Below are 26820 nucleotides of genomic sequence, written 5' to 3'. Positions count from 1 at the left end.
TATTGAACGATTAATACGCATAAATGATGCCTATGAGCACAATGATGTTTTTTGGTGAAAGTAACGTCTTTCAAGGTGCATAACATTGCTATCCATGTGAATAATTACTGACCTAAAATGGCAACTCGAAAGCTTCGGCTTGGTAGTCAAGAGATATATGGAGCATTCGGCTTCTGGTTGGAGATTCCAAGGTTCAAATTTTGGGTGATGCCCCCGTTAAACACCAGCCAAGCCCAAGAAGTGTGCTTGCCTAGCCACGGGGGTAGCTGATTGCCCTGTCCTTATTGTGCGAATTCCATGCCATGTGTGGAAAAGTACCTGGAAATATCTACCCGCAACGATATAATAATATACTGGGATTGAAAGGTCTATATTTTAGGGCATTTTTAAGATATGCCTCTTTTATCAATTATTGTGACATTGTTTTCTTCAAACTATAAGAAATGAACGTATCTCCTTATATTTTTCAATATCTTGTCTTCGTTCGGCCAAACGATAAATAAAACTTCAACGGCACACTCTTTGGCACAGGCGAGTGTTCTGCAGACTGACAATCTCAAAAGCTAACCGAATTTGAGTAAAAACCTATTTTGTTCGAGATTTTTGTAATTTGGAGGTATTTAAGGGATTCATTAAAGTCTGTGCAACGCGTTGCCGCTTATAATTCCATTGTGTTTCCTGAATATTCTAAGGGATGTCGCCCCGAATCTTGGAGGCTTAGAGAATCGATGCATTATTTTGATAGATAGATGAGGCGATATGTTATTCAGGTTTTTCAAGATTCGATGTGGTATCAGTACTACTCACTAAGTCTTCTGTCGCTGGAATAAAGAAATTCAAATAATTAGGGTTAAATACATCAAGGAAGGAAATGAGAGGGGGCATTTGAGAGGGAAGGGTACAGGAGTACTGATTTCGCGGCATAGTTGTCGTTGCGTCGCTGAAAGACATTGCAATAACGTAATCATTGTAAAATCCACGGTGTATGGCTGCGAAGTAGGATGTTTTTGAGCTCCTGTTGGCCGAGATCGTTTCAATCACTAAGTCTTGTTCTCCATCACTGAAGTCTTCAATTATGGAGAAGCAAACTTGGTAATGCGCCAAATATCAATGCTGATTCTCTGATTGTGCTTAATGTTTCCAATCGGGTTTTGACATTTTGGTTCTGGCATTCAGGCCAGAGGCGCTATGGCATCCGAATGAAGTTACTGAAGATCTTGGGGTTATTGAATACACAGCTGCCGTTAATTTGAACTTTAAACCTCGTGCGTGAAAATGAGTCCGAACTTGGAATTTCCTTTAATGGATCCGCCTCGCTTTGAGATAATTTTTGAACCACGAGCGTTACCTCCTGAAGTCCAGTAAACAAACCTAGGGCTGGTATCGTGCTCACCGAGGATCTGAATTTCGCTTGAAATCTAAAATGACCAAGGTCACTTGTTTTCTGCACGGTTATGTGCATTAGACGTTTTTACCATATTCTGTCAATTCTTTTATACATACTTTCACAAATCGATGGCTGATAGAATGCAGTTAAAACAGCGATGTTGATGAAGCTGAATGAGCACTTATTCTTGGAGGAAACGTGCATGACATTGTACGTTAAAAATATTTTACCTCGTGTGATTTTGCCTAATTTTTCAGTGTTTGTCTTTCTTGGAGCATGTTAATTAAATGTAGAAATTTAGAATGTATTCAAAGATACAATCATATTTTACAAGATGTAGCTCAATTATCGGAAGTATATAATGTTCCAGCGTTTCTGTCACCGAGTTTAGAAAATATCGCGGGTTGACATAAGAAATGGGAGTTAAAAATAAATGTTTACGATTTTACAGTAATGCAATGGTTATGAAAGCAAAAGAAAGCTAATGGATCAAAACGCCAATCTATATATACGTAAAATGGACATGACCTAATTAATGTACAATTTTAATGAATTAGGTAACTCGGAGCAAGCCATTCACGTGCAAGGACTGTTTAAAATTGTATGCTCATATTTTTTTTTAAAACATATCTGTGCACATCCTCCAATTGTTTGCCCTTCTCAGGGTTATTCCCAATTGGTGCGGTATACTGGTCCAACCTTTCTCCAGTCTTTGAAAACATGCTGGAAATCACATTTTAATATGCCCTCAGCCACCGTTTCCACTGCTCCTGATGGTAAAAAACCCTTACCGCGGTGTTTCTCCCCTTTTAGGAATGGAAGGAAATGACGCATGGGGAGGATATACACAGGCATGAACTACAGGGAGGATGAGGAACTCTATTTGCATTTATCTCCGCAAGATATCATCAAAATCATTTGCGATTAGCAGCCGCGTATTATCCAGCAGGTACAGCATCCAGCCTGTTGGCCATGTTACTATTTGAGAATGATGCTTCAGAGTTTTGAGAATTTTCAATGTATCCCTGTGGTATGCTCCATTATTATTAAGTGTGTGCTGGTGCCACATTCTGGCACACCATCCCCTCATTATTGAAACATTATAAAACCATAAATTTCTCAGGAGAAGCCACTACTTCGGCTTTTCTTTTGGCGTTGGTGATGCCGAAGATTTGCGTAGAGTTTTACTGTTTTCTCTCAGGATCAGAATGATGTAGCGAAGTTTCGTCTGCAGTCGAAAGAAATTCCCATTTTTCCTGTAACATCAGCTTCTGCGAACAATCCTGCTTGCGAATGTATCTACTCTTTTGGGGTGAGTGACCTCCGAACCCAGTGGGTACCAACATGTCTATTGAGCAATTGTGTCAATTATTAACTTGAGTGGCAACGAATGAAATTCATAATTTTTGGAAAATGTTTTTAATGCTATTATAGAATACTCTTTCATTTAGGCTGAAGCAGTGTTCATGTTTTATCCGCATTTTCTAAATACCTCGCCAGTTATCTAAAGGGTGTGTGGCGGGAGGGGTTATGACGTCTGCCATAAATGTAAAACAATGAGTTATTGCCTGCATATTTTTATATATTTGCTCAAGTTCAAAAATCGCTTGAAAGTATGTATGCCTATATAAACCATGCCCTAATTGGTTTTTTTGACTACTTTTTTTATTCATATATGCTTTGAATGACGATCTATTTACGCGAGGGCAAAGTTTCATTGCAATGCCACGGTTTTTTACCATCATTGTCGCTGGCGAACTAAACACGTTTCAACTGACAACAGCTGCTGACGCAATACTGCTGCCAAAGCAATGAAATTATTACCGCATATATATTGGACATCAACCTAAAAATGCATCAGAAAGTTACAAATCTATCTCCTTTATGCTGCACTGTATCTAATTAGGCAATCAATTAAACTTCCTGAGGATCCCCTCTATGTACTAGCAACATATTTTACAGGGTTCGTCCGGAAAATAAGTGTACTGAGCTCAGGAAAAAAAATTTATTGCACTTTTACATATCTTAAGCTAATATTCCTCAAAATAGGACCCTTGTGAGTCGATACACTTGTTCCAGCGGCGTTCCCATTCCTGGAACGCTCCCGCGAAGGCATCATCGGGAACCTCTCGAAGACTCGTCGTCGACCTCTTCTCTGCCCTCCACGAACATCTTGTGCCACCTTAAGATCATGTTTCTGGACATGGCTGACTCCCCGTAAGCCTGGTTAATCATACCGACAGTTTCGGTAGACGATTTCCCAAGCTTTACCGCAAATTTGATGGAATAACGCTGCTCCAAAAACTTCGGCATCGCGTTCCGTGACGTGGGTCGAGCGTGGAGGTTCGCGTTAACAGAGCTCCTCACTACACCACAGCTCAGAGCCAACTGCCTTTTTCAGCGTCGCTTGCCAACATACCCCCCCTCCAATCGCAGCCCGTCAGAGCGGTGCTGGGCGCGCCTGGAGCGGCGCGCCCAGCCCAGGAGTCAGTGCACTTATTTTCCGGACGAACCCTGTAAATGAGGCCTAAATAGCGAACTACAGGTATAACATTACTCTTCAACCTTCTCATCACATTTCCCCGATACTCTTCCAATATATAGTAATACGGCATAATTGTTAATCCACATATTCCCCGAATATATTTTTCACCCGGGAGAATTCGTAAAGGCAACCCTTTTAAGTATTGAATCGAGTATTCATTTTCTTTATCGGTAGTTTAGATGCAGTAGGCGTGATAGAGGGAATTACTCAAACGTATGCAACACTTGAGCTCACTCATGACTTCGAGGGAATAATTAGTGCCCAAAACTACGTCGGCAAGTCAGAACATCCGGGGAAAATAATATAAATGCACCCTATCAAGGAGAGAGTTGGGACTCTTTCCTCCCCCGGCGGGGGAGGAAAGAGTCCCAACGTGTAACGTGTAACCCAAACAATTGAGATCAAAATATCTAGCTGCGATATGCCATCCCTGCAGAGAACCCATTGGCAACATAATGGAAGCCTGTGCCCAAACACTCATGCGACACGTCTCCACGTCGACGCCCAGGATATGACAGAGATATAGATTGAATGATGTAGATTAGACAGGATCAACTCTTTCATCCGGTTTGTTTGTTTTGATACTCCTGGCGGCATTCTAAAGAAAACATCCTGGCGGTCAATATCAAAATTACCTTACTTGTTTTTCACTCACTTCACTTTCGCATTTGCGTAGCCACCACAAATGCTAACCTTAATTGCATGAAATAACCTTCAGACTGTGAAAATTGGCCGAATACGCCAAGGAGCATTGAAAGGGCAGGGGAAGTGGAGGGGGTCGGCAGAGAATGAGTCAGGCATGTGGGCGTAGAGATTGTGTGTTAAAGGCAGGCGAATAACAGCCAGGTTTATTATGAGATTGAGCTAATTATGTATACGCTCGACTCATTTAAAAAACTCGCATATGTACCATTCAAAAATATTGATATGAAAAAACTAGAAAGCAGAAAAAATAAGCATGAAGTGGTGTAACAATGGAAGAATGTACCGTTACAAACAATTTTAGGATGTGGGAAAAACGCCAGGATTGCAAAGGTCCGGCGTGAAAATAACTGCTGTAGAGGCATCCCCGCGAAGGGAGGAGAGAGAGGGTGGTGTGGTAATTATACGGGAAGGACAAGATGCCCTCAGGCTTGCTCCTGAATCGGCCTGCGCAAATCCTATATTAATTTAACCCGTCGCTTTTTGATGCAATTTCCCTGCAGTACCCTCATTGAAATTCATTTCACGTCATGATATCAGCTTAAAACAGGAAAGCATTCATTTGGAATAACTAATGTACTTGTTAATAGGTTTTTGAGTTGTTATGGTGTTAAAGTACTTTATTCCTTTATTCTAACGAATACCAACTTTTTTCGAAATTGAATCCTGTCGAAACAACATTGCAATTGAAATTATTATTTTTTTTAGAGCTCTTCCTGTTAATAGATATTCCATTCCGGATTAATACAGTTTGCATTGTTTGCAAGACTTCATGAACTGAGAAAGCCAATCAATGATTTCGACGCGGAATTAAGTTTGAAAAAAATGCCTTTTGTCTCTTCATCACTTTAGCTTGGTTCAACATCAACTCCTTGTAAGAAGGGAAATGAACCAACACTTTGCTTATATTTTCTGCATGTATTAAATTTTAGAAATGGAAATGTTATCTAGAAAAATATTTTCAAGTCTGAGTAGAAAACTGTAGGAATGAATAATATTTTTGCACTCAAAGAATTAAAACAACAAACGAATAGCTCACTGCCTATTTGGAACTGCACTATCCATTCATATCAAGTGGTATCTGTATGAAGGTTTGAAGGCAGACATCTGCTTGCGAGCGGCTACATGGAAAGCAGCCGGCGATGCATAGCATCATTCGAATACGAAGGAATAAAGACGGATCGCATGAAGCCTGGAGCGAGCACGGTTACCTGTGCCGCTTTTAGCAATCGGGGTTTTCGCTGTCTAGTGCGCGCGGGGCGCATCTCAGAGCTCTACGGCCGCATGCAATAATCCGCGGGCCGGTTCCTCCGCACTGTCTCGGAGAGGGACCGTAGGCTGGTGGGGGAGAAGAGGGTGTGAATGAGGGTACGAGGGATGGGGGAGTTATATTGCGACGACCGGTGTATGGGGTGTACCTACCCATGGCCCCCCCTTAGAACACTGCCCGCTTCGTTTATTGTCCCCCGTTTCGTGGCGAGTGGGTACACCGGAGTCGAGTGGCGGGGAGGGAGAGGAGCTGCAAGCTGGAGATAACATCTCCCCCGAGCCGGGCAGCCAACCCCGCCCCCTCCCCCACTCCCTCAACTCAACCCCCCCACCCCCCTCCCTTCTCTGAAGGTGAGCCCTTTAAGGGCTGCTGCGAAAGGGGGGAGCGAGAGTGGAAGAAGAAGGGGGGAGATGGGCTGCGGAGATAAGTGCCCCGGCGCTCTTATTCCGCGCGCTGCAAGGTGCCCCCGCCCACCCGCCTTTCCTGGAAAGAGACACTCAAGTTGTTAAAAAGAGGAGCTCCCTCGGAGGGTTGTGTGAGGGAGAGAGTTTTGCGAGGGGGAGGGTTGTGTGAGGGGAGAGATGTGAATGATACGTGGCAGAGTGCGAGGAGAGGGATGCTCCCTCTGCCCCCTCCCTCTGACCCTCTCTTTGGCTGGAGTCTGTTTGATTATTGGTCCTCTCCACGCAACCCCCATCCGGAGGAGAGGTTGGACCCCCCCCCTCCCAATCATTCTTTCCATTCCCTCCCTCTCACGCCTTTGTGACCGATAGAGCACGCATCGCGATGGTATCGCCTCGGAGGAAGGGCCCTCTTCAGGGGGTCGATCGACGTGTGCTCCGGACTTGGTTGGAAATTCCTCTCGAAATGTTTCGTGAAAAATGGAAAGTATCAGAATGATCCAACGGTGATTTTTAAAGGAGTGTGGTGTGAACCAAATTTTGATTGAAAATCAATTTCAAGATCGATTGTTTTTCTTATCGCCATCGAATATCATCAAAACAATTTATAGAAAAACAAACGTGAACTAAAAACCACTAACAACTAATCCTATCGCATTTTAAATTATGCACACAAACATGATATATGAAATATTTCCTTCAAAGGTGTGAAACACTGTAGCACCCGCCCAGTAAAGGTAAAAACCACTTATTTTTACGATATTTCTGCAGCAAGGGGACAAAAATTGGGAAAGGAGGTGACCACTCTCTTTTATTGAAAAGGTCTGAGCCACCAAAATATTTAAAAAATTAGCGTCCTTTTTTTAATGAGTTCGTATGTTTTTCAGTCTGCGCCACACCTGTGAGTTGAAATATAGAATGAAACAATCAGAGGAAATATTGACGTAGGGTAGGCAGTCCTTCCGCCTGTGGTGTAATTGACAATTCAATAAAGGTCCCATAGAAGCACTCGCTTCAACACACGTGTGTGCGTACACGGGAATCTTAAATGATATTTTCCGTGAAATGGTCCACAAGGTTCGTCTCAACTTAACAGGGAGTCCTCGTCACGGAGAATTTTGGGCGCCTTCGCTATTAGTGACAAGCTCTTCGAAAGGGATACGAAAACAAACATCATTCACCCTTCCTAGTTTTTTTCCCACCGATAGTATTGCTGCATATGTTTCCGTTGACGCGGTGGGGCGCCCCACCACGGAGGGTCTGCTCCCGTCTCGAAACGGCCCGCACGCCTCCTCGCGTGGACCATCGATTATGGTCCATCCCGCGGCGGATGGACGATTTTTTTGTGTGTGGAGCACCTAATCCGTGAATAAGTAAAAAGAACAAGTGATGTGCGGGTGCTGTGATTGAATTATTCAATAATGGGACGCACGGACCCCCGACATAGGCGTGACGACGCCCTCGGCACGCCGGGGGGAGGGGAGGGCCGTGGGTGAGTGTTGTCGTGGCGAAGCGTCGGTGACCCGTCTGGCCCTCGTGTCGCTGCCGGGACCATTCCCTTATCCGATGCATCAATCGCGGTTGCATTTCAGCGTTTTGACAGTTGAGCTTGGCGACGCGGTTTGTGACGAAAGTGACCCTCAGAACAAGGATGAGGAATTCAAGATTTATGTTTTCCTTATTTTTTTTGTAAATTGTGTATATCTAAGATTACTTAACAGAGGAAAAATATATACAACTCATATCCTATTCTTTGTAAGTGAAAGGAAACAGGTAGATGCTGCGATCAGAGGCAAAGAATAAGAAGAGGTGAAACCTTTCACCGAAGTTGAAGTTCATTGGTAAAGCAAAGGATGGCAGGAGCCACCTAAAATGTGTGTGGCAGGGGGTTCAAGTCCCAGACGGGATGGGTGATGGGACTAAGGGAAAGGAAGAAGGGTGTTTAAATGGTTAGGATAACGAAAACAAACATTCGTTCAAACAACCCCGAAAAGGAGTGCTAATCCATATGCATGCTGGCGAAACGTAGTTCCAAACGAGTATAAATTTTACCCTCTATTAAAACTCTTTGGTGTACGATATAGGCTGAAATAAAAATGAACCGCAACCACTAATACAATTGACCTCCACCATACCAAGACAGGTCTTGCAGAACTGGAAAGCAAGAAGGGGGAAGTACTATTAATCCATGGCAATGCAAATTTTGGTCCCCACCCCTGTCCCAGTCCCAGGTAGAAAATGTGGCCCCCCACTGTTGTCAGCGGACTACGTTTGGGATATCAAGCGGGGAATAGCTCAAGTAAGATGGCAATTAAAACGTGGAGACAGATACCTTGGTCACAAAAGTTAACTTTTCTCTCAAGAAAGCACTCTGTAAAAGCAATCCTGAAGGGTGTGCTACCCTTCGGATCAGAGCAGCCCTCGAAGCTTGGTTTGAAGACGGATGCCGAGGATAATTAAATGGACAGATGAAATGAATGTCGAAGCATAGTAGAGGTGTAAAATGCAACTTGGAATACGGAAAATAAAATAAAATCAAACTTATTGGACAAATAATAGATTTATTAAGGCAATAATGCGTAGAAGGTAAGTAGTAAGTAGAAAGAATGGTCGCTAGCGGTAGGCCAATCTCCAGATAGAAATACTGGCAATAATATTTTATTTCCTGAGCGGATTTACGTATTAGACGAACGCGGAGGGAGATGGTGGTCCTAGGAGACACGGAGGTCGATTTCCTTCAACCCCACAACGCCTTACGTAACAATTAAATTTAAAAATTCAGTTTCATAGTTTGCAATATTTTTCTTATTCATAAAAAATAAATAGCCATTCAACTTATATGGCATGATAATAATGACATAACGTTTCACTCACTAGACCCATTTTCTTCACATTTCTTAAAAACTCTCCTAATGGAAAGGGTATATGGTTGCTGTCTTCAATCTTCTTTGAATGCGCCACCATCATTTCATAAGCATGAATTTGTTGTCTCTATTATGCTAGTTTAGAGGGAATTACTTTGTAGTTTGGAATATTTAAAACCATGCAAATAACTCTAAAGACTATTTTGGTACTTGAGAGAGTCCATTGTATTTAATTTTCGCTAACGCCATAAATGTTTATCTTCAGTGAATTTATATCACTCGGTGCAGTAGTATTCCATTGTTTGAATGGACATGAGTTATGAAATTTGAACAAAAATATATGAATTTAGAGCGCTATGAATTAATTCTCATTCTTTTTTATTTAATTGTCAATTTTTAATTTCCTAATGGCAGCATTAAAAAAAATCAAAATGTTTTATGCCCAAAGGCCAAATTTAAACTTAAAAGATACATTAGAATAATATGGCATAAAGTGGCGATAACCTGTCACACAACAGATTAAATCAAACCTGTAACGTTTGTGGTAGCAAACGTAATGCATTAGAAAGGGTTGTTCTTCACATATTGGCTCAGAAATTTCCACCGCAATTGTTCTGAAATAAATCGTGTTTAGTTTCAGAGATGTTGAGTTATCCTCTAAGAATTGTGCCCGGTGTAATCCATTTCGTGTCCTATCGCTTCCCAGGGACTTCCTTCGTGACTACTACTTAATATCCTTCACTACTACCCTTAATACTACTTCATAGATAAATAAAGAGTCCACTGTAAAGAGCTTAGTTTCTTGCTGTTGAAGCGTTTTGTTAGAATACGCCGCTGGCTGCCGTCGGTCTTACGAAAACTCTTTTAAAGTAAGTGTTTCGACAAAAATAATAGTATTTTAAGGCTATAATCCTGATAAATATTAGGCTTTTCAAAAATTGGTTCCCAAGTTAACGCTGATTACAAACTTAGGTTCTATAGTACCTGAGATAGGAATCCTGTTTGTAATTACATAGGTACTAAAACATAAGGGATACGTCGGTAGAAGTGCGCAGACCATAATTCCTCGGTATCGGTACTTAGAATACTGTGTACAAGTATATATTGGTTCTCTAGGTAGTTAACGATTCCTGTACGAACCATATCATTTGACTCGAAAGAATCAAGTCAGCATATTGAAAGATGAGGAAGTTGAGAGGGAGTATATTAGCTCTACCGCTGAAATTTCACACGCGCGGCCAAAGCACGGAGACAGGGGGAGAGAGGAGAGTGTGGGTTCGTGGGAGAGACGCTCATTTTCCCCCGGGGGTAGAGGGGTGCTGACGGGGGTCGGGGTGGCAGGGGGATTGTGATGCGGGCCGCTAACAAGGCGCCGTCGTCGACGGAGGAGATCTCTCCTATCCCTGGGAATCCGCTGTGCCGATCCAAGTCAACCGACTTCCCAATTCCCCCCTTCTCCCGCCTGCAACCTTCCGCTTACATCCCCCGCCCCGCCCGAGAGAATCCATCGGTGGCGGTGGAGGGGAACAATCGTCGGTGATTGACGCGCGGGTGAGTGTCGGCAGGCAGGTGAAGGGGGATGAGGCGGAGGGTGGGGTTGGGAGGGAGGGTCTGGCGGGTGCGAGAACGCAAACGCCCCCGCTCGTTCATGGAGGGCAGAGGGCGGCGGAGGGGGCTTTTGGCCTTTTCCCGTTCCGCCTCCGCTGATTGATCCGTCCGTTGCCTCCCCCCCCTCCGCTCCCCCCTCCTCGCCCCCCTCCTCTCTCCCCCCTTGTTACGCGCTGCGTCATTGTCACGCACAAATTGGCACTCGGTCAGGACGGGCAAAACTCCTTGGAGAGCGCGTTGCAAGTGATTTGATAATATTATTGCTAATCTACGAACAGACTCTGGCGAGTGGTTCTCGCAGTCCTGCGAGGCGAACGCACTAAGTTGTTTGCGGGTGGACAAAGGACTCCCGATGTTCTCTTGAGCACTTAGCCCTGCGTCGCCTTTTCCAGCAACTAATTTTCCGTTGCATTATTATCAGTGTGGACGGCCGGATTGGAACTCGTTTGCCTCTGCACATCGGCGTGAAAAAAGACTTTAGAGTGTGGTTAGCAATGATTTTATCTATTAAAAACTCACAAGTATTCCAAATGAACTAAGTTCTAAAGGCTAAGCTCGAGAAGGCTACCTCGATGGGTGGCTTTATTTTATCAAAGAAAGTCAAGTTGAGATAATGAAAGACTTTTTCCAACCATTTTTTTTAGTAGATACACGTATTCTCCCCGTGCTTGATGGCTGAAATTGAGTGTTCATACATAATTGTTTATAAAAACAAGTTTAGGCTATTGACTACTCTTGGCGTGTAATTTTTTTCTTTCTTTTCGTTTGCGATAGTTAAAGCAAATGCTGGAAACTAATTATTAAAACACTTCCTGGGTTAATTCACCATCGTATTTTCTCTCCTGAGAGAGCCTCATTATTTTAAAATATTTTTGATTGAATCTGAATTCGCCATTCTTTTCAAGTCTCTTTTGAATAAACGAGTCATCAGCACGCCGAAATTGTATTTTTTGTTTCTTTTACAACGACGCGAGTAAACTGTAGTTCGTTTGGAAATCCTGTTCTTTAATGGCTTATCTATTTGCCCATATCTCATATATATATATATATATATATATATATATATATCTATTTACATTCAAAATGTCTGGGCGAATCAATGTAGTGGAGTAGGTAGCGTTAAGCTCCTTTTACCGGCGGCCTGGATTCAATTCCCAATGTTACCTATTTCTCAATTTCATCCCGTTCCCTGCTTGATGTAGTGCCGTGTAAGGAGAGCGCGGGAATTGAAGTGCTTCGTCCCTCGGATGGAACTATGAAGCATCTAACTCCTTGGATTTCTTTATGAGTAGACTAAAGCGGTTCCCCAATTTCCTATCATCCTTCCATATTATATAAATCAGAAATTCACTGCCTAATGTTTGCGGCAAAAGGATCTTTGCATTCCTGTTCCCTCGAACAAGCACTACTTCTCATCTAACGCAAAATAACAACTATTTAATGAAATGTTTTCAAAAAATCAATCAAGCGTGAAAACCATAAACTCTAATTATCACCGTGAAATAATCTTATCATTAATAACCCAGCTGCTCCGTTGTAATAAATAATCATGAATTTTTAATTAATTTATTCTCTTCCTGGAGTGATGCTGGAATGAAGCCTATTTGAATAGGACTACCATTTTACTATTTATCACATGCCACCAAATATTATCCGTTTGCATCAGCTTCCCAGCAATTGCACTCATGCGGTAAATGACCTCCAAAATTGGGCATCTCAAGTGGGTAATTTCATTAGCATGAATTCCTTTGTCGAAATGCTGTTATAACGTTTGCAGCTACGCTAAAGCTAAAACTCTATGGAACAAATAATTGATTTTTGCGCAAAATTTACTATCGGTACCCTTAACGCGACATTTTTTTGCAGTAGAGTTAATACGATTTCGGAACTCGTGACCCATCTCCGGTGATACGAAGTTGCGCCAGGAAACGCTGCTCTATGTGGAATTCTTGGGAGGGATAAGTAATTTGGATTATATTATAAGGATAAGGATTTTGGTTGCGTTTTCACTCACCAATTTCATAGCGATATACCACGCGCATAATGGAGAAACCTGGCCGCATTTTTGGTTTTTCTTACAAGTATCTGGAAAATGTAATTTTAGAATTTGTCCGCGGCGTATCTTTATGGAATTTGCATGACATATTGGTATAAAATTAAATTATTGACTTTGTAATTCCACATACTTTATTTTAAAACACGACCGAAGTTTCGGCGTTGAACGTCATCATCAGGTGGTCTGATGATGACGTTCCACGTCGAAACCTGGATTGTTTTTTTAAATGAAGTGTGTGGAATTACAAAATCAATAATTTCATTTCATATCAAATACAATAGTAGTTGGAAAAATCCAACAAAATTTAGATAGATGACACCACAAATGCGCGTCAAAGTTGTTCACTGTTACTAGACGTGTGTCATGGAAAACACAAAGTGAACGTTTCATCCGGAATGGTCTTTTGTTCTGTGTTTAGCATTCGGTTGAATAAAGTGAGTCCAGCGCTTTCCACAAAGTGTACAACAGAGAAATTTTCCTTCAATCGAACATTATTTTACGAGAATCAAATTGCTTCAGGAGACTTAAGAATTACCCACTTATTATCAGGTATGATATTCCAGTCAACCCCTTTTAGCCAAATTGATTTTAATTGTCGGTCACCTCTCCAAATACTACTAATCATGAATGGTGTCAACATTCAATCCGAATTCAACATTTTCGGTGTGGTGGCCTTTAGAGAAAAAATGTCGATGGAGGTCAGTACTCCATTAATCACTGATAAAATACACGACACGTTGATGGGGTCATAGAAGAGTCAGTGGGTAATATCTCAAATCAAAACTTGGGTACGAAAAAGCTTTTGTAAGATGGGTACTGCCATTGATCACCATGGACCAATAACAAAATAAAATCATATGTTCCAAGGCCAGTTTGCCCCCGATTCAGTGAACTCTGTAGGACTTTTGGCATTGTTCCATTACTACAGTAGATACACCACTACACACCTGAAACCAAGGACCAGTCCAAGCAATGGGCTTCAGTTGAGGAGTCTGCACTGAAAAAGATGAAGAATGTTGATTCAAATTGGGAGAGCTAGGTGACTTGTTTCGGGATTCGTAAGGAATAACTCTTTGGAAAAGGGTTACACTTTTAAGAGTGTACTTCATTTTATTTCATTATTGGATTATGTCAAAACCAAACTGCAAGAAAATTATTTGATATTAGCCCACAAAAGAAAGTCTATTTTCCTCATGCCGATAGAACAGCTCACTTCTCTGCAGTTTTGGCCTAAAAACTGGAGTTTCGATTCCAACTCCTTTTGCATACTCCCTATTCTGCAGATTTTGCTCCTGAATTGACCAAAACACTAGGAAGAAAGGCGGGAAAAGGAGACTGTGCTGGGTCTCCCAAAAGGAGACGACATTGAAAAATATTTAAAAATGGTTTATCCCGAAAATTTAAGTACTTATATTGTAGTATTAATCCGAAAACAGCACTTTTTGGTTTTTACATCGGGATATCAACAATATTATAGATAACTATGTACATATTTACGCACGCCCAAGCCCTAGGTGGAGGTAGACCCACCCAGCCAGGAATCGAACCCGTAACCTTTGAGTTGGCGAACGAGGACGTTACCCCGCCGCCACCGGGGCCAGCAAATTTATCTAATTTTCATTTTTACGCGGGCTTATCAAGCCACTTTCTGGGCAACGAGGGATATTTTCATACGCCTGATTTAGATAACTTACAGAATAAATTTATCAAACGAGAAAACAGGTCTTTTACCTCGCCAGATCATACGGAAATGAAATACGCTACGAAAACAACTTTATTCCCGATGACTTGACGAGCAGGGTAACAAAAACAAATAACTTAATTGTAATTTATTACGGTCATTCGGCATTTCCGCCGTGATTTATGCTGCTGTCTGCATAGGTTAATGTGTGCTTAGATAATTTGGTAACCAACGCATCGTATGTCACGTGCGGGGATTGCCATTTGGGATTAGAGACGGGAGAGAGAGAGAGAGAGTAGCGGACTGCGAGCAGGCGTAAAGGTTAGTACCAGATTTCTTCCCATCCTGAAGAGGGGAGATTGGAATTGCGAACGAGGCGTAGGAGTGCTGTTGGAGGGCCATTGATGCGGAGTGAGGTTGGGGGAGTATCTTGGAGGGGGAGAGAGAGGAGTAAGGGGGCGGAAGTGTTTTTGAGGTTCATTTGCGGAAGGAGGGGGAGTGGTGGGTGTGCAGGGGCGGAGGGGAGTGGGCGATGGCCGGCTCTTTTGTCCGAGGGGAGGGCCCTCTTTTATGGCCGTTATTCGGTGGAGGTGAGGTGGGGAAGGGGGCGGACGGAGGGTGTAAGCCCTGCTCAGCGTCGCAGTCGTTCGCCGGGGCGGACGAGGAGTCGTGCCCCGCAGACCCACCGGGGTGTCGCCTGGGTACGGAAGGGGGGTTGGGATTCTCTCGCATGATGTGAGGGGCAGAGGGGTCACGTGCATGTGACTTCGGGGAAGATCTGAAAGGGATTGAGGGGGGGAGGGGTTCGGTAGAAGATCCGGTTGCTGTCGCCCCGCTACAGGGATCAAGTGACCGTATCTGATTGGGGGAGGGGGCGGATATATCTCGCGATTGAATCGACCTCACGCAGCCGCTCTCTTGTGCGATCGAGGAGTCCCCCCCCGTGGACCCCCTGAATGGGAGGAAACACCGGCAATCCATCCCTCTCCCCCCTTCACCACTATTCCCACGGGTGTGTGCCCGGAGACGAGGGCGTGCGGAGAACCAAGGAAGGGGGGGTGAAGTCGAAAGGAGGGAGCGGCGTCGTTGCGGGTGGTTTTTGTGGGGAGGGGGTTTAAAGGGTGAACGCTCACTCTAGCCCCTCGGTCCCCCCTCCTTTCAAATCCGCCTCCGCCACCCGCCCCCCCGGGAGCCAGTCCCCTCGGGGGCCGTGCGTGGATTGATTCGTCACGTGGGAGAGTGGATTTGCGGGTGAGCTCTTCATCGGCATATGCTCGGGGCCCCTGCCGTGCCCCCCCCTCTCGTCTCTCCGATTGAAAGCGATGAATGGCGGGGGGCGTGTGCCCTTCCCCGCCTCCGCCCCACCTCTCTCCCTCTCTCTCCGCATTTGTGTGCGCCGGAGAGACTTTTATGCTGACGAGACGTGGGATCGTGGTGGAGAGGAGACTTATAAAAAGGTCTCTCTATGGAAGGAGGGTGGACAAGTGGCGTGCACGTGCCCTCTCTCTCTCTCTTTCTCTCGCTCGTGCACACTCGCTGCGGAAATCCCGGAATTGTGCCAAAATGTTCCGCTGTCCGCCCTCTTCAATGGAGAGCTAAGTTTTTCCGTCGGGAGCAGTCAGTCGTCGCGAGAAATAAAAAAAAAACAAATTATTTGCTTTTCTTTTTTATGTCCAGTAGCGTGGCTCACCCTCCTCGGCTACGCATGCGTATGTATTTTTCGACACGCGTTGTGCTGCGTTTAGGAAATGATCGTCCTGCTTTTAATATACACGTAAATAGACTTGACTCATACCTCAAGAATTATGTAGTTTGGTTCGATGATTGGCCCGGATAGAATTTTTACGACACGTATATTGTAATTTGATGCATTATTAATGATGCACTGTCGCACATGATATTTTGTGTGAAAGAAGTATTCCCTGTTCACACTTTTCATAATTTTCACATGTCCCATGTCAATATTTGATAGATGTCTAATGCATGGTTTTCTATGGTTGCTAAGTATTAAAAATAATAGGATTGAAAAGTAAAATCATGAAAGCATTGAAAATATAATACCTAAACTGTAGGCCGCAGCTCAAATTTTTGCGTTGAAATATCGCTTTTAAGTTTGTGTACCTTCATATCGCGCGTTGCAGTCTCCACATATTTCTGTCTTATTTCTCATTGATCATTCCCATTCCTCAATACAAAATTAATGTCTTTCTGTCTTCATTGTAAAAGCACCGAGTGGAATTGTGGACTGTAAATAACTTTTTGCCCGCACTGGTTACTGTCGAGGTAGCATGGTAGGACTCGACAGGACAACGTCCCGGTTTCACATCAAAGGGGTGATGGCATTGATGACACCTCCGTCTCAAAGTAATACGCCAAAGGGTTTAGTTTTAGTGAGATTACCTCTATTACCCTCGCCTATCGAAACCAATCCCTGGTGGTCTACAGTGTTGTATATTCGAACAATAAATATATGTAATCGCAGGCGTACGCCAAACGTTAAAATGTATAATATATAGTGTTTGCTGGCAGGTCAACTTCAACATAAAAGAAGTTGACTCTTAAGTATGGACATTTACTCATGTTATAAGCAATTGTGGATAATAAACGATATTAGGTGACCTCAGTTGGTGATGTACTTAAAAATTAAATGACTACTAATTCTGCTACTACAAAATTGTCTAGGACGTCTTTCAAATGTTATGAAATCAATAGAACAGCTTTGGCAAAGAAAATGGAATCCCACGCACAAATTGGACTATTATGGCTTTGTAGTAGTGCAAATAATTTAGTGTAAGAGTTTTTCCACTTAAGAAAGGGATCATCAGAGTTGAGAAAGCTTGATGTAAACACGTAATGAGCATAATAGCCAAGTTATTGATGGCATTTTATCAGAGAAAAGACGAGTATAGAACAGCCAGCAACATATCTGTGGCTGTATAGTTGTAATTGATGCTGAGGCATGAACAATGGCAGGCACATAGAAGAGAACAAAGGTATTGATGTAGATGTGTTGTCACGAAATAATAATTACATGGGACAAATACCTAGTGACAATCCCGATCAGGTTGGGGAAAGATACGAGTGTTACATTCTCTACGAGGAAGAATAAATATTTTCTTGAACATGTTCTTAACGTGGCGGTATTCTTTTACTAGTATATCTCGGCCTCCACTTCAGTTTTGATGTGTTGGTGTGCCACCAACGTTTCTGGTTAATCTATCACGATTAGAAATTTGGCCACGTGATGCATCATAATGCCTAGGGGAGTTCGTTTAGCACTCGGATTGAGTGAAATCCTTTATTGGGACGGGTATTTTCCACGGATTGTAGGTTACAGGCGATTTTTATAAGGTATGGCGGTCTTTTATAGACAATACTAGGTGGAATTAACCACAAGAGGGTAATTATGTATCGAATATCATACGGACAATACGAATACGCACCCCCCGCCACACGCCCTTGCGGCGGCTTGCGGGGTATTAAGTAGATGTAGAATCTGTATAGGACTTCAGAAAAGAGATAAGGGTATATGAGAGATACGAGAACGAATTGGAGAGCTGTAATAAACATATTCGAATCGATAACTACTGCCGACAATAAAATGAATTATTCATCGAACCTCAAAGATATTTTTTTTCAATTTTATACCACACTTGCCACTGCATTTACAATTTTCAAAATGCACTCGTGATTTTTCTCTTTTATCGCGTGTATGACAGTTAATATTTTCTTGATTTTACCTGAAGGGTATTTTTCTTGGTCTCGTATTTGTCAATATTTTCTTGATTTTACCTGAACTGTATTTTTCTTGGTCTCGTATTTGTACCATATTCCTTAGCTAGACTATAAAAATTTCAACGAAGAAAAATTTGGCATTGGCCGTCATTTACCTATATTTTCTCTCCTCCTCCCCCACCAGATCTCAACACGGACCCGTACCTCGACGTGGGCTACGTGGGTCGGGGCCCGGAGGCGTTGAGCCCGGGTCCCGTGATGGGGCAGCACGTGGGAGGGCCTCAGCAGCAGCGTACGAAGCGGATGAGGACGTCGTTCAAGCACCACCAGCTGAGGACCATGAAGTCCTACTTCGCCATCAACCACAACCCAGATGCCAAGGACTTGAAGCAGCTCTCGCAGAAGACGGGTCTCCCCAAGCGCGTCCTTCAGGTGGGTCCATCACAGATTGACTCAAGGGTTTGAAAATCAATATGCTCCGGAACTTCTCCGGTAATTATTTGAGATGCTTGAAAGTCACTCTGGTTGTTCGCGTTGCGGATGGAATGCGAAGAAATCATAAATGAATCTGCAGCGGGATCAATTTTGAGGGTTAAATCAATAGGTGACTCAACCGATAGTGTTTAGTTTGAATGGCAGTATATTAAGCTAAGGACACAGTTTGTTCTCTTTGCTTATTTCAGGCGATATTTTTAGGGCAGCAAAGTTAGAATAGTGGGAGTTAAAGCATATGAAGCCTAATTAGTGACAACATGGGTATGCTGAATTTGTTCTCTGCATAACGACAGTACATTTCAAATGCATATTTGAAGAGATTAAGCGAAAGTTCTATCAAATGACTGAATTCCTAAGTGCGATATAAAAACATTGTCGCAAAATATTTGCACACCTGCAGGGCCCGTGCCTATTATTAGTGTTTGACAAGTAAAATAATTGAGAATACTGAATGGTGAGAAAACGGAGAGAAGTGGGGCATAAGAATATTTGGCGAATAAAGCCAGAACCATAGCAAAAACTAAGCTGATAGGACGGAGGATTAGTTAAAAAATACAGGATTGTTAAAAGGGTTTTAGGGAAGAACGTTCTCACGGATTCCGTTGGTGGTAGGTGATTATAGATTCCCCGGGTGATGCGGATGCTTGCTTCACGATTGAGTCACGTATTCCTCTTCCCGCCGCCCAGCAGTGCCACTTCTCCGTGGAGAGTCCGTGAGTGTTGCTTGACGTGCAGGAGCAACCTGAAGTTCGTGCTGCATACTCATCAGGCGTCGCCCGCCGATCCGGGAGCATGCCATTCCTAAAGAGAAACGGTCTGCAAGCGTTTTGGGGCGGAATGTTAGGAAATAATTTCATCAAGCACTTTTTAAATGATCATACGCATTTGCATTAAGTTTTAATTGATATAATTGAACAATTTCTCTGCCACTGTGGCAGAAGTCACTTTTCAGAGTATGAATTAAGACCAGATATCAGGACGGTAGGGTTTCCGTGTTAGAGATCTTACTTGCCGCATAAAACTAATGATAATTTGTTATTCAAACGTTTTATTATCTGACTAATAAATCCAAATCGTTCAAAGTCATATTAAGTGCGCATCACAAGATCATATTAGGAGATCAGTGCTATCGGTATAAATGAGGAGAATGTAAAAAAAATATATTGCTAGATGTTTGAGAAGAAGGAATATTAAGTTAAACTACGTAAAATTTGGAAAGTGAAACCTAGAGCAGGTGGAAGAGTTTAACTGTATTGAAAGTGTACAAGACCTAGATGGTCGAAGTACCAGGGATATAAGGAGAAGAATTGCGTTGGGCGAAGAAGCTCTCTGAAGGAGGAGAGAATGGATGACAGGGACGTTTAGTGAGGGTTTTACGAAAGGGCTCTTCAAAATTTTTATATGGAGCTTAATAATGCATAGCGCGGAAACATGGTCATTGGAGCAGGATAATGGGCATAGGTTGAAGGCTTTTGAAATGTGGGTGGGGAAAAGGATGGAAAAGGTTAAGTGGACAGAAAGAAAAACAAACGAGGAAGTGCTGTGAGTGGTGGGGGAGGAGAGTGTATTTCTGGGAGAAATCATGAGGAGACGAGAAAAATGGATGCAGAGTACTTTGATTGTCGTGGTGATGCTGAAAACTGTAAATAAAGAGGGGATGATGTAAAGTGAGCGAGGAAGGGGAAGTAATATGATTGGCAAGTTGGGCAGAATGAATGGAGATAGATTATTCGCGGAATTGAAGACGGGCTGATTGTAGTACGAAGTGTCAGGTCGTGTCTTGTCAGGCGAGGAAAGGTAATGCAGGGGTTTTACGTTTGTATCCATCTAAAACCTACCGTAAACGATAGATTGCCTAATAGTATTATTACGTTTCCCTTATGAGTAATTGTGTTGCTTTAGAGTGCCATAATTGATTGTAAATATGGAAACATTGTATAATATTAACTTTCAATTAAAATTAAGTTAAATAGTATATTGGAAACATTCCTACCATTAATGATCCTTGTGTTAATGCATGCATGTGGATAATTAGTGCGTAATATTTATAATATTCATTGTCTTTTTAGGTTCATGTTATACACCTAAGAAAGGCTTAACATCTTAATTTTAAATAAGCTTTTATATACTATCCTGGTCGTCTAAAAATGTATTTAGGATGCCAAAATTGTAGTTGCATGGGCGCTTGGCTATATTTACTCTGTCCTCTGATATATTCTTTAATTACCATCACATTTGATGTGTCATTGCACGCTGGTTGCTTGGATTTTTCACTGATTTGCATCTGTTTTCTACGTGGCTGCAAGGTCGTCTCCTTTCTTTGCCTTATATCTGCTTTCAGTCTACAGGGTGATGGATGGTTGCTATTTCACGTTCGTTTAATGTATATGTGTATTTCACGTAATACGGCATTCAATATTTTGTTCCAATATTTTTTAGGCGCACGTAGTATGTAATTAACTAATAATAATAAAATCGCCGTATCATTCATTCTTCAAATGTGTTGGCTTCTTTAAAATGGTATCGATTGCTGAATGCATGTCTCCTGGAGCCTCAAATCTGTTTCCCGTGCCCGAAAAGTCTTGCATTTGCAACTTAACCATCGCTTTGCTCTTCCCCCGCATATCTCGCTAGACCTATCTCCCTGCGCATAATAGTTCGCACGACACGTGGCTTCAGTTGAATTGCTCCTTCTCTCGAGTGCCCTATTCAAATGCGGTCGGACTGAAGTTATAATGAATACTTGTATCATACAATTACTTCATTTCACTCGTTTTACGACTTAAGTCTACGTTTCCATCAATTATCAATATCGTCCTTCTAAGTAGCTGCTCCCACTTAATGGGATATTGGTGACAATCCGGCCCTTTTTTTTTCGTAGTACTCCTTGTGGACGTTTACATGGTTTATATAAAAAGTATCGGGACAAGTCTCGGAAAAAAAGATTTATTTCAGATGTTGCTACAATGCCTCAAAAGTCTTCAAAGTACATTCCTTTAGCGTCGATACACTTTTTTAGCGGCGTTTTCACGACTCTAAGGCCCCCTGGCAGGCGTATTCAGGAAGTTCCTTAGAGGAGCGCGTGGTAGTTCCTTAGAGGAGTGCCAGGTTCTTTGACGGCGCTTAGGGTCCCAAGGCACGGTCCTTTGAGGGGTGGTTTCACTTTTGGGAAAAGGAAATAGTCTGCTGATGCCAAGTTGGGACTGTAAGGGGGTCGGGGAATCATCGCGATGCCGTTGCAGAAGGTCTTCACAAGCAGACACTCGACTCTGCTCTTGGTCATTCGTCAAGACCTTCGGAGCGAATTCAGCGGAGTTTTTGATGTATCGCATCACCAAATTTTAAGTGATAATGGTCTCTGCACTGTCATCGTATCAATACCAATACGATCTGCGATCATGCGCACTCTTAATCGACGGTCGGAATTCAGCACTTGACGTACACGACAGGAAAAAATTGTTACCGATACTTTTTTTTTTAATTGTACGTTGCCAGAAAATATGTCTTTTGAAGATATCCCGCATTTTACTGCCACAATAAGTGCGGTTATCTTCTTCCCAGTAATACTTTCATGCAATTGTTTTGCATTCGACATTCCTGTTTTGTTATTAACTTACTAAAGCGCCGTTTACAGTGGCGCAACTCCGCCGCCACTTTCCCTTTCTTTTGGGGCGTTCCCCTCTTTTCAATGATGTGGCGGTTGTTGAAATGGTGAGCCGTAGGTCTCGAGGCACTGGACCTGTGCTCACGCCCAGGGGAGAGAGTACGGTAGGAAAGTGGGAATCCGAGTGAACCAGCAGAATTTGATCAAATATCGAGTGCCTACGGAGAGAGAGGTAGATATTCGTATGAGAGCACCAAACTTCTTCATATTCGAGTTGTTCAAGGCCGTGCCTGTTCTCGGTGTTGCCCCTAGAGTGTTTAAGATGGAAATGACAAAGGAAGTAAATAAGTAAAATGACATAATGTTTTAAATACGTGTAAATATTTATTTCATACATTTTGGAAAAAAATACCGTGATTAACGACTAATCCAGTAAATATTCTTCACAAGACTAAAAAATATCGTAGATGAACTCTGATTACTCTCAGTTTTGAAGATAAAAGAGTTAACCGCATGATAATAAAATTTATCAACTTCCTGTTTAGAGTACCTGTGCATGGGTTCATTTTCTCTGATGACCTTGTCTTTGCCATATATGAGAAGTTATGCTATTGACATTTTTCTCACTGTTAACTATTAATAATGTGGTTTACCTCTCCTAATTCCTTATGAGCACTATTCTCTTCCGAAGCATGTTTCACTTTCGCTCGCTCGAAAATACTTACTTCTATCCGCCCAATCTTCTCCTCAAGTCATCGTCTTGTAATTACCTAGGCAGTGAATCATTTTTCCATTGTGTCTCTCTAGACTGGTGCACTCTAGTTAATTAAGGGCAAACGATTGAATTGTCCTATTGTTAAGTTCAGCAATTGTTTTAAATTCTCCATGACGTTCCTTCCCCTAAAACGCGGAGATTACTCAGCCAATTTTGCATTTAAATAGTCTCTTATAGCAAACAAGAAAATACGTACGAGTTAATGCATCGGCTGCTCAATATTTACTAATGTCCAGATTATATTGACTTACATTCCGTATTACACAGTTTCTCATCGGCGTGTAAAAATATAGGTCCATAAAAAATGAGCGTAATAATAAAGTAAGTACTTGGGCTTCAATTGCATTTTACTTATAATAGGGTATCTGTGTTCCGTGAAACTGCGATTCACGAGATTAAGTAACCTTTGAAGAAACGCCAAAGTGGCTTTTGGAAACCAGCTCGGAAAATGAATACGTTTTTAATTTTTTCAATCTAATTGAAAAGAGGATCACCACCACAGTGAAAAAAGTGATCAGTAAAGCATAAATGGAAAGAATAATTAGCACTGGGAAGTCTCTCGTCAACCTTTGTATGCACGTCAGAAAATAATAACCTTGAAATTGCCAAGAATTAATCAGCGTGCATAAAGAAGGCTGCGAGCGGTCAGATAATTTGCACCGGCACTCTATAGAGTAGGTACGGTAGGTGTACGGTCTCATATTACAATGGTGCGAGGCATTTTCTTATCGCGCGCCACGCACCGCGAACTCCAACCTCCAAATATCGGTCCGTTTTTCGAATGTGGGCGCGGGCTGAGGTGGGGGAGGGGGGAAGAGAGGGCAACTGTTGGAAAAAAGTAGAGGCAGTGCTTAATCGGTTCGTCGTGGAGCCGGAAGAGACGGAGGAGGGCGGGGGGGGGGTGGAAAGGGGTCAGGGGGGGGGGCCGTGGGCGGGAAGTGCCTTGCTTCACGCCTCGCGACGCTCATTTATTTAACGTCGGCGTGAGGGGCGGGAGAGAGGGTGGGTCGAGGGAGGAGGAGGGGTGTGCACGGAGGTGGCGACGACACGCCTCGGGTCGCGTCGTGCGCGCACGCGGGATATAATTGAATTTGGCACGAGGGGCGCCGAAGGGGGGGCGGGGAGGTTAGGGAGATGGGAGGGGTCGCTGTGTGGGTAGGAAGGAGGGTTATTTACAGCGCCGAAGGGAGGCAGGCTTCCCCTTGGCGGTTACCTCTCCGCCCTCAAAGGTGGAAGGACCCCTGTGCTGTGTCAGACTCCTCCGATAACCTGTCCTCATATTTCTACACGACCTTAGAAGTCTTTTTCCTCTCCATCGAATGGTTGGAAATTAATATTGGATAACTCATGCAATAAATCTGTGCTTCACCCGTACTATTTAGCCCCTCAAATAACTTTGTTCGTGTGAAAGAAATATGACAGCCGGCCAACCAATAATTTTTCTCCCGCTTTAATACGAGGCATACACGCGAAAAATCAAGAACAGCGGAATGGAGTGCTCAGTTTGAGATAAGGTTTCTCTTCTGTAAAATTCGGTTGCGTACAGTAAGTACTCTTAATCATGAGTACACCACTCTGGCTGCTTTTCTTTGTGCATCTAATGGTTTGCAACGCTGCCAAAAGGTTTCATAAATACATTTTACGAAACGAATTTGTTCTCTTTTTAAAGCTCCTATATCTAAGTCCACGTTAAAATGCGCCGAAAAAAATTCTGCTGCCGGAGTAAAACTTTTGTTTTTATATGATATTTTAGGAGTCAATTAGCAGAGTCACCAAAGATAACATCAAGCTATCATAATAAAACGGGAAATGAATATTTTCCCAATCAGATAACAGCTTATTTCGAAGGTGTTTTGTCCTAATAATAATTATTTCATTTCGTGAAAAAATCAACCTTTATGAAGTGCGACTATATGATTATGGCATGCGATGTGTTACAATCATACTTTATAGCATTCATCGCAATAGCTAGAAAATGGACGACCGGATAGTTGGGCGTTCTCTGGCATACTCATTACGTAAAAACACTTTATAATATACAAATTATGTTCAATCTTATTGTGGTGACGGAATGTTTGACAGTTTCAAATACATGGATTTTATGAGACCTGAGTGCTGAGTAACATCCAAAGCAAATAATTTTCAACGAAAGAAAAGCTAAATGTGCACGGACTATTTAACCCTCCTCCTTAAGAGATTTTGTTGATCCAGTGATGAACAAGTGTATTGTCGCTAAATATGGACTGATTCATCCACTGTACGTACGTGTACCTATGTCCCAAGGCCTAACACAATCATTGGATTCGCTTTTCGCTCAATGGTCAAGGGAGATTTTTCTCACCATTGGCTGATGCGCTTACAAAAACTTTCAGTTTAGAGAAAAATTAAACTTATTGAAGGAAGGAGATAAGTGGGACCTAATTGGTATTCGCTTATAGGTATTCGATTGCAAAATGTTACAATGCGATGATGGTTTAAGAGTTATGTCCGCATTTGGCGTGAGTTTCCGCTGCATGAGAGATCCACGATCGATGGTTCTCGCCTACATTTCTCTGTTGCATGTTGTCTGCTCCATAGGGTAAGGTGGCAAGATTCTTCCCCCCCCCCCCCGGTGTGTCGGGGCACTCGTTTCGGGTACTTCCGGATTAGTAGTGGGCTTCTTAGCTGCATGATCTGCCTGCCTGCTCTCTGGGGATCGCTGCTTGCTTCTTGTGTCTGTGTGTGTCTTTGTGCTTGTTTGAGTACGAATGCGAGGACCCTTACTGATATCCCTCCCCCCCCGCTCCCCTCAGGTGTGGTTCCAGAACGCGAGGGCCAAGTGGCGGCGGATGATGCTCAAGCAGGACGCCTCGTCCAAGTGTTCGCCGCACGAGGCCTCTTCGGACAAGGGGCCCTCTTCCGCCGGCCTCCTCCTCGCCCCGCCCTCCTCCATGCACCCACACCCGCACTCCGCCCCACCGTCCCCGCCTCAATTCGCCCAGGGCGGCCGACCCCTCCAGCCACCACCCTCCGTCTCCCCCCCCGACCCCTCCGCCCTCTTGGCCCCGGGCGGCCCCGACCTCGAGGAGCACCAGCGGCAGCAGCGCTTCCTGTCGACCGGGGACTGCCCTTGACCCTCGCCACAGCCGGGGGCCCCCGTCCTCGGCCACCCTGCGGCCGGCGGCGCCATGGGGCAGTGGTGGGGCGCCGAGTAATGGGGAAGGGGGTGCCATCACGAGATCTCTTCGTAAAAGCGGCTCTCCGGCGCCTTCGAGTGGCGCGGCTCTCCCGATCGCTCCCCCACGGTGTGGGGGGAGTCGGTTCATGTGACGGACCCCAATGTATCGGCGGAGTCGCGCGGGATGACAGCGGTGCAATGACTCTTTGAAGTGTATACAGGTTGTGTCAACATGCTCATCGCATGTAATTATAATGTGTTCCATAACGACGGTGTTTTTATTAAAACATTTGCCAAAAAAATGAGAGTTTCCTTTGCCGCGCGCTCACTTCCCTGCTTGGCAGGCTGGCGATGAGATGTTGGTCCAGAAGGTTTCCCATCGCATTGATCGCTTCGTCCGCCTGGCCGCCTGTGACCTCAAATGCCCATTTTCAATGGCTGGAAATAACTGACAAGGATCGCCGCTTTCTTTTTCCGTTACGTGGCTTTGACGGTGATTGATTCATTGGTTCATACATTTCGTAGCCCTTTTCATCAATC

The 26820-nt window shown here is 43.4% G+C and overlaps 1 protein-coding gene across 1 annotated transcript in view; it reads left to right on the top strand.

Annotated features, from left to right (window-relative positions):
• LOC139691039 (uncharacterized) overlaps positions 1 to 26549 on the top strand; it is a 61183-nt gene extending 34634 nt beyond the window's left edge. The window contains exons 5-6 of the mRNA XM_071588759.1: positions 18434 to 18681; positions 25916 to 26549. Of these exons, the coding sequence (XP_071444860.1) occupies positions 18434 to 18681; positions 25916 to 26236 (569 nt within the window). The 3' untranslated portion in view covers positions 26237 to 26549. The remainder of the gene's footprint in view (positions 1 to 18433; positions 18682 to 25915) is intronic.
• The last annotated feature ends 271 nt before the right edge of the window (positions 26550 to 26820 follow it).

This window comes from Hetaerina americana, unplaced genomic scaffold, assembly GCF_022747635.1.
Source record: "Hetaerina americana unplaced genomic scaffold, ioHetAmer1.1.p SCAF_3, whole genome shotgun sequence".
In the NCBI taxonomy this organism is placed as follows: domain Eukaryota; kingdom Metazoa; phylum Arthropoda; class Insecta; order Odonata; family Calopterygidae; genus Hetaerina; species Hetaerina americana.
This window is presented reverse-complemented; position numbering and strand designations above follow the sequence as displayed.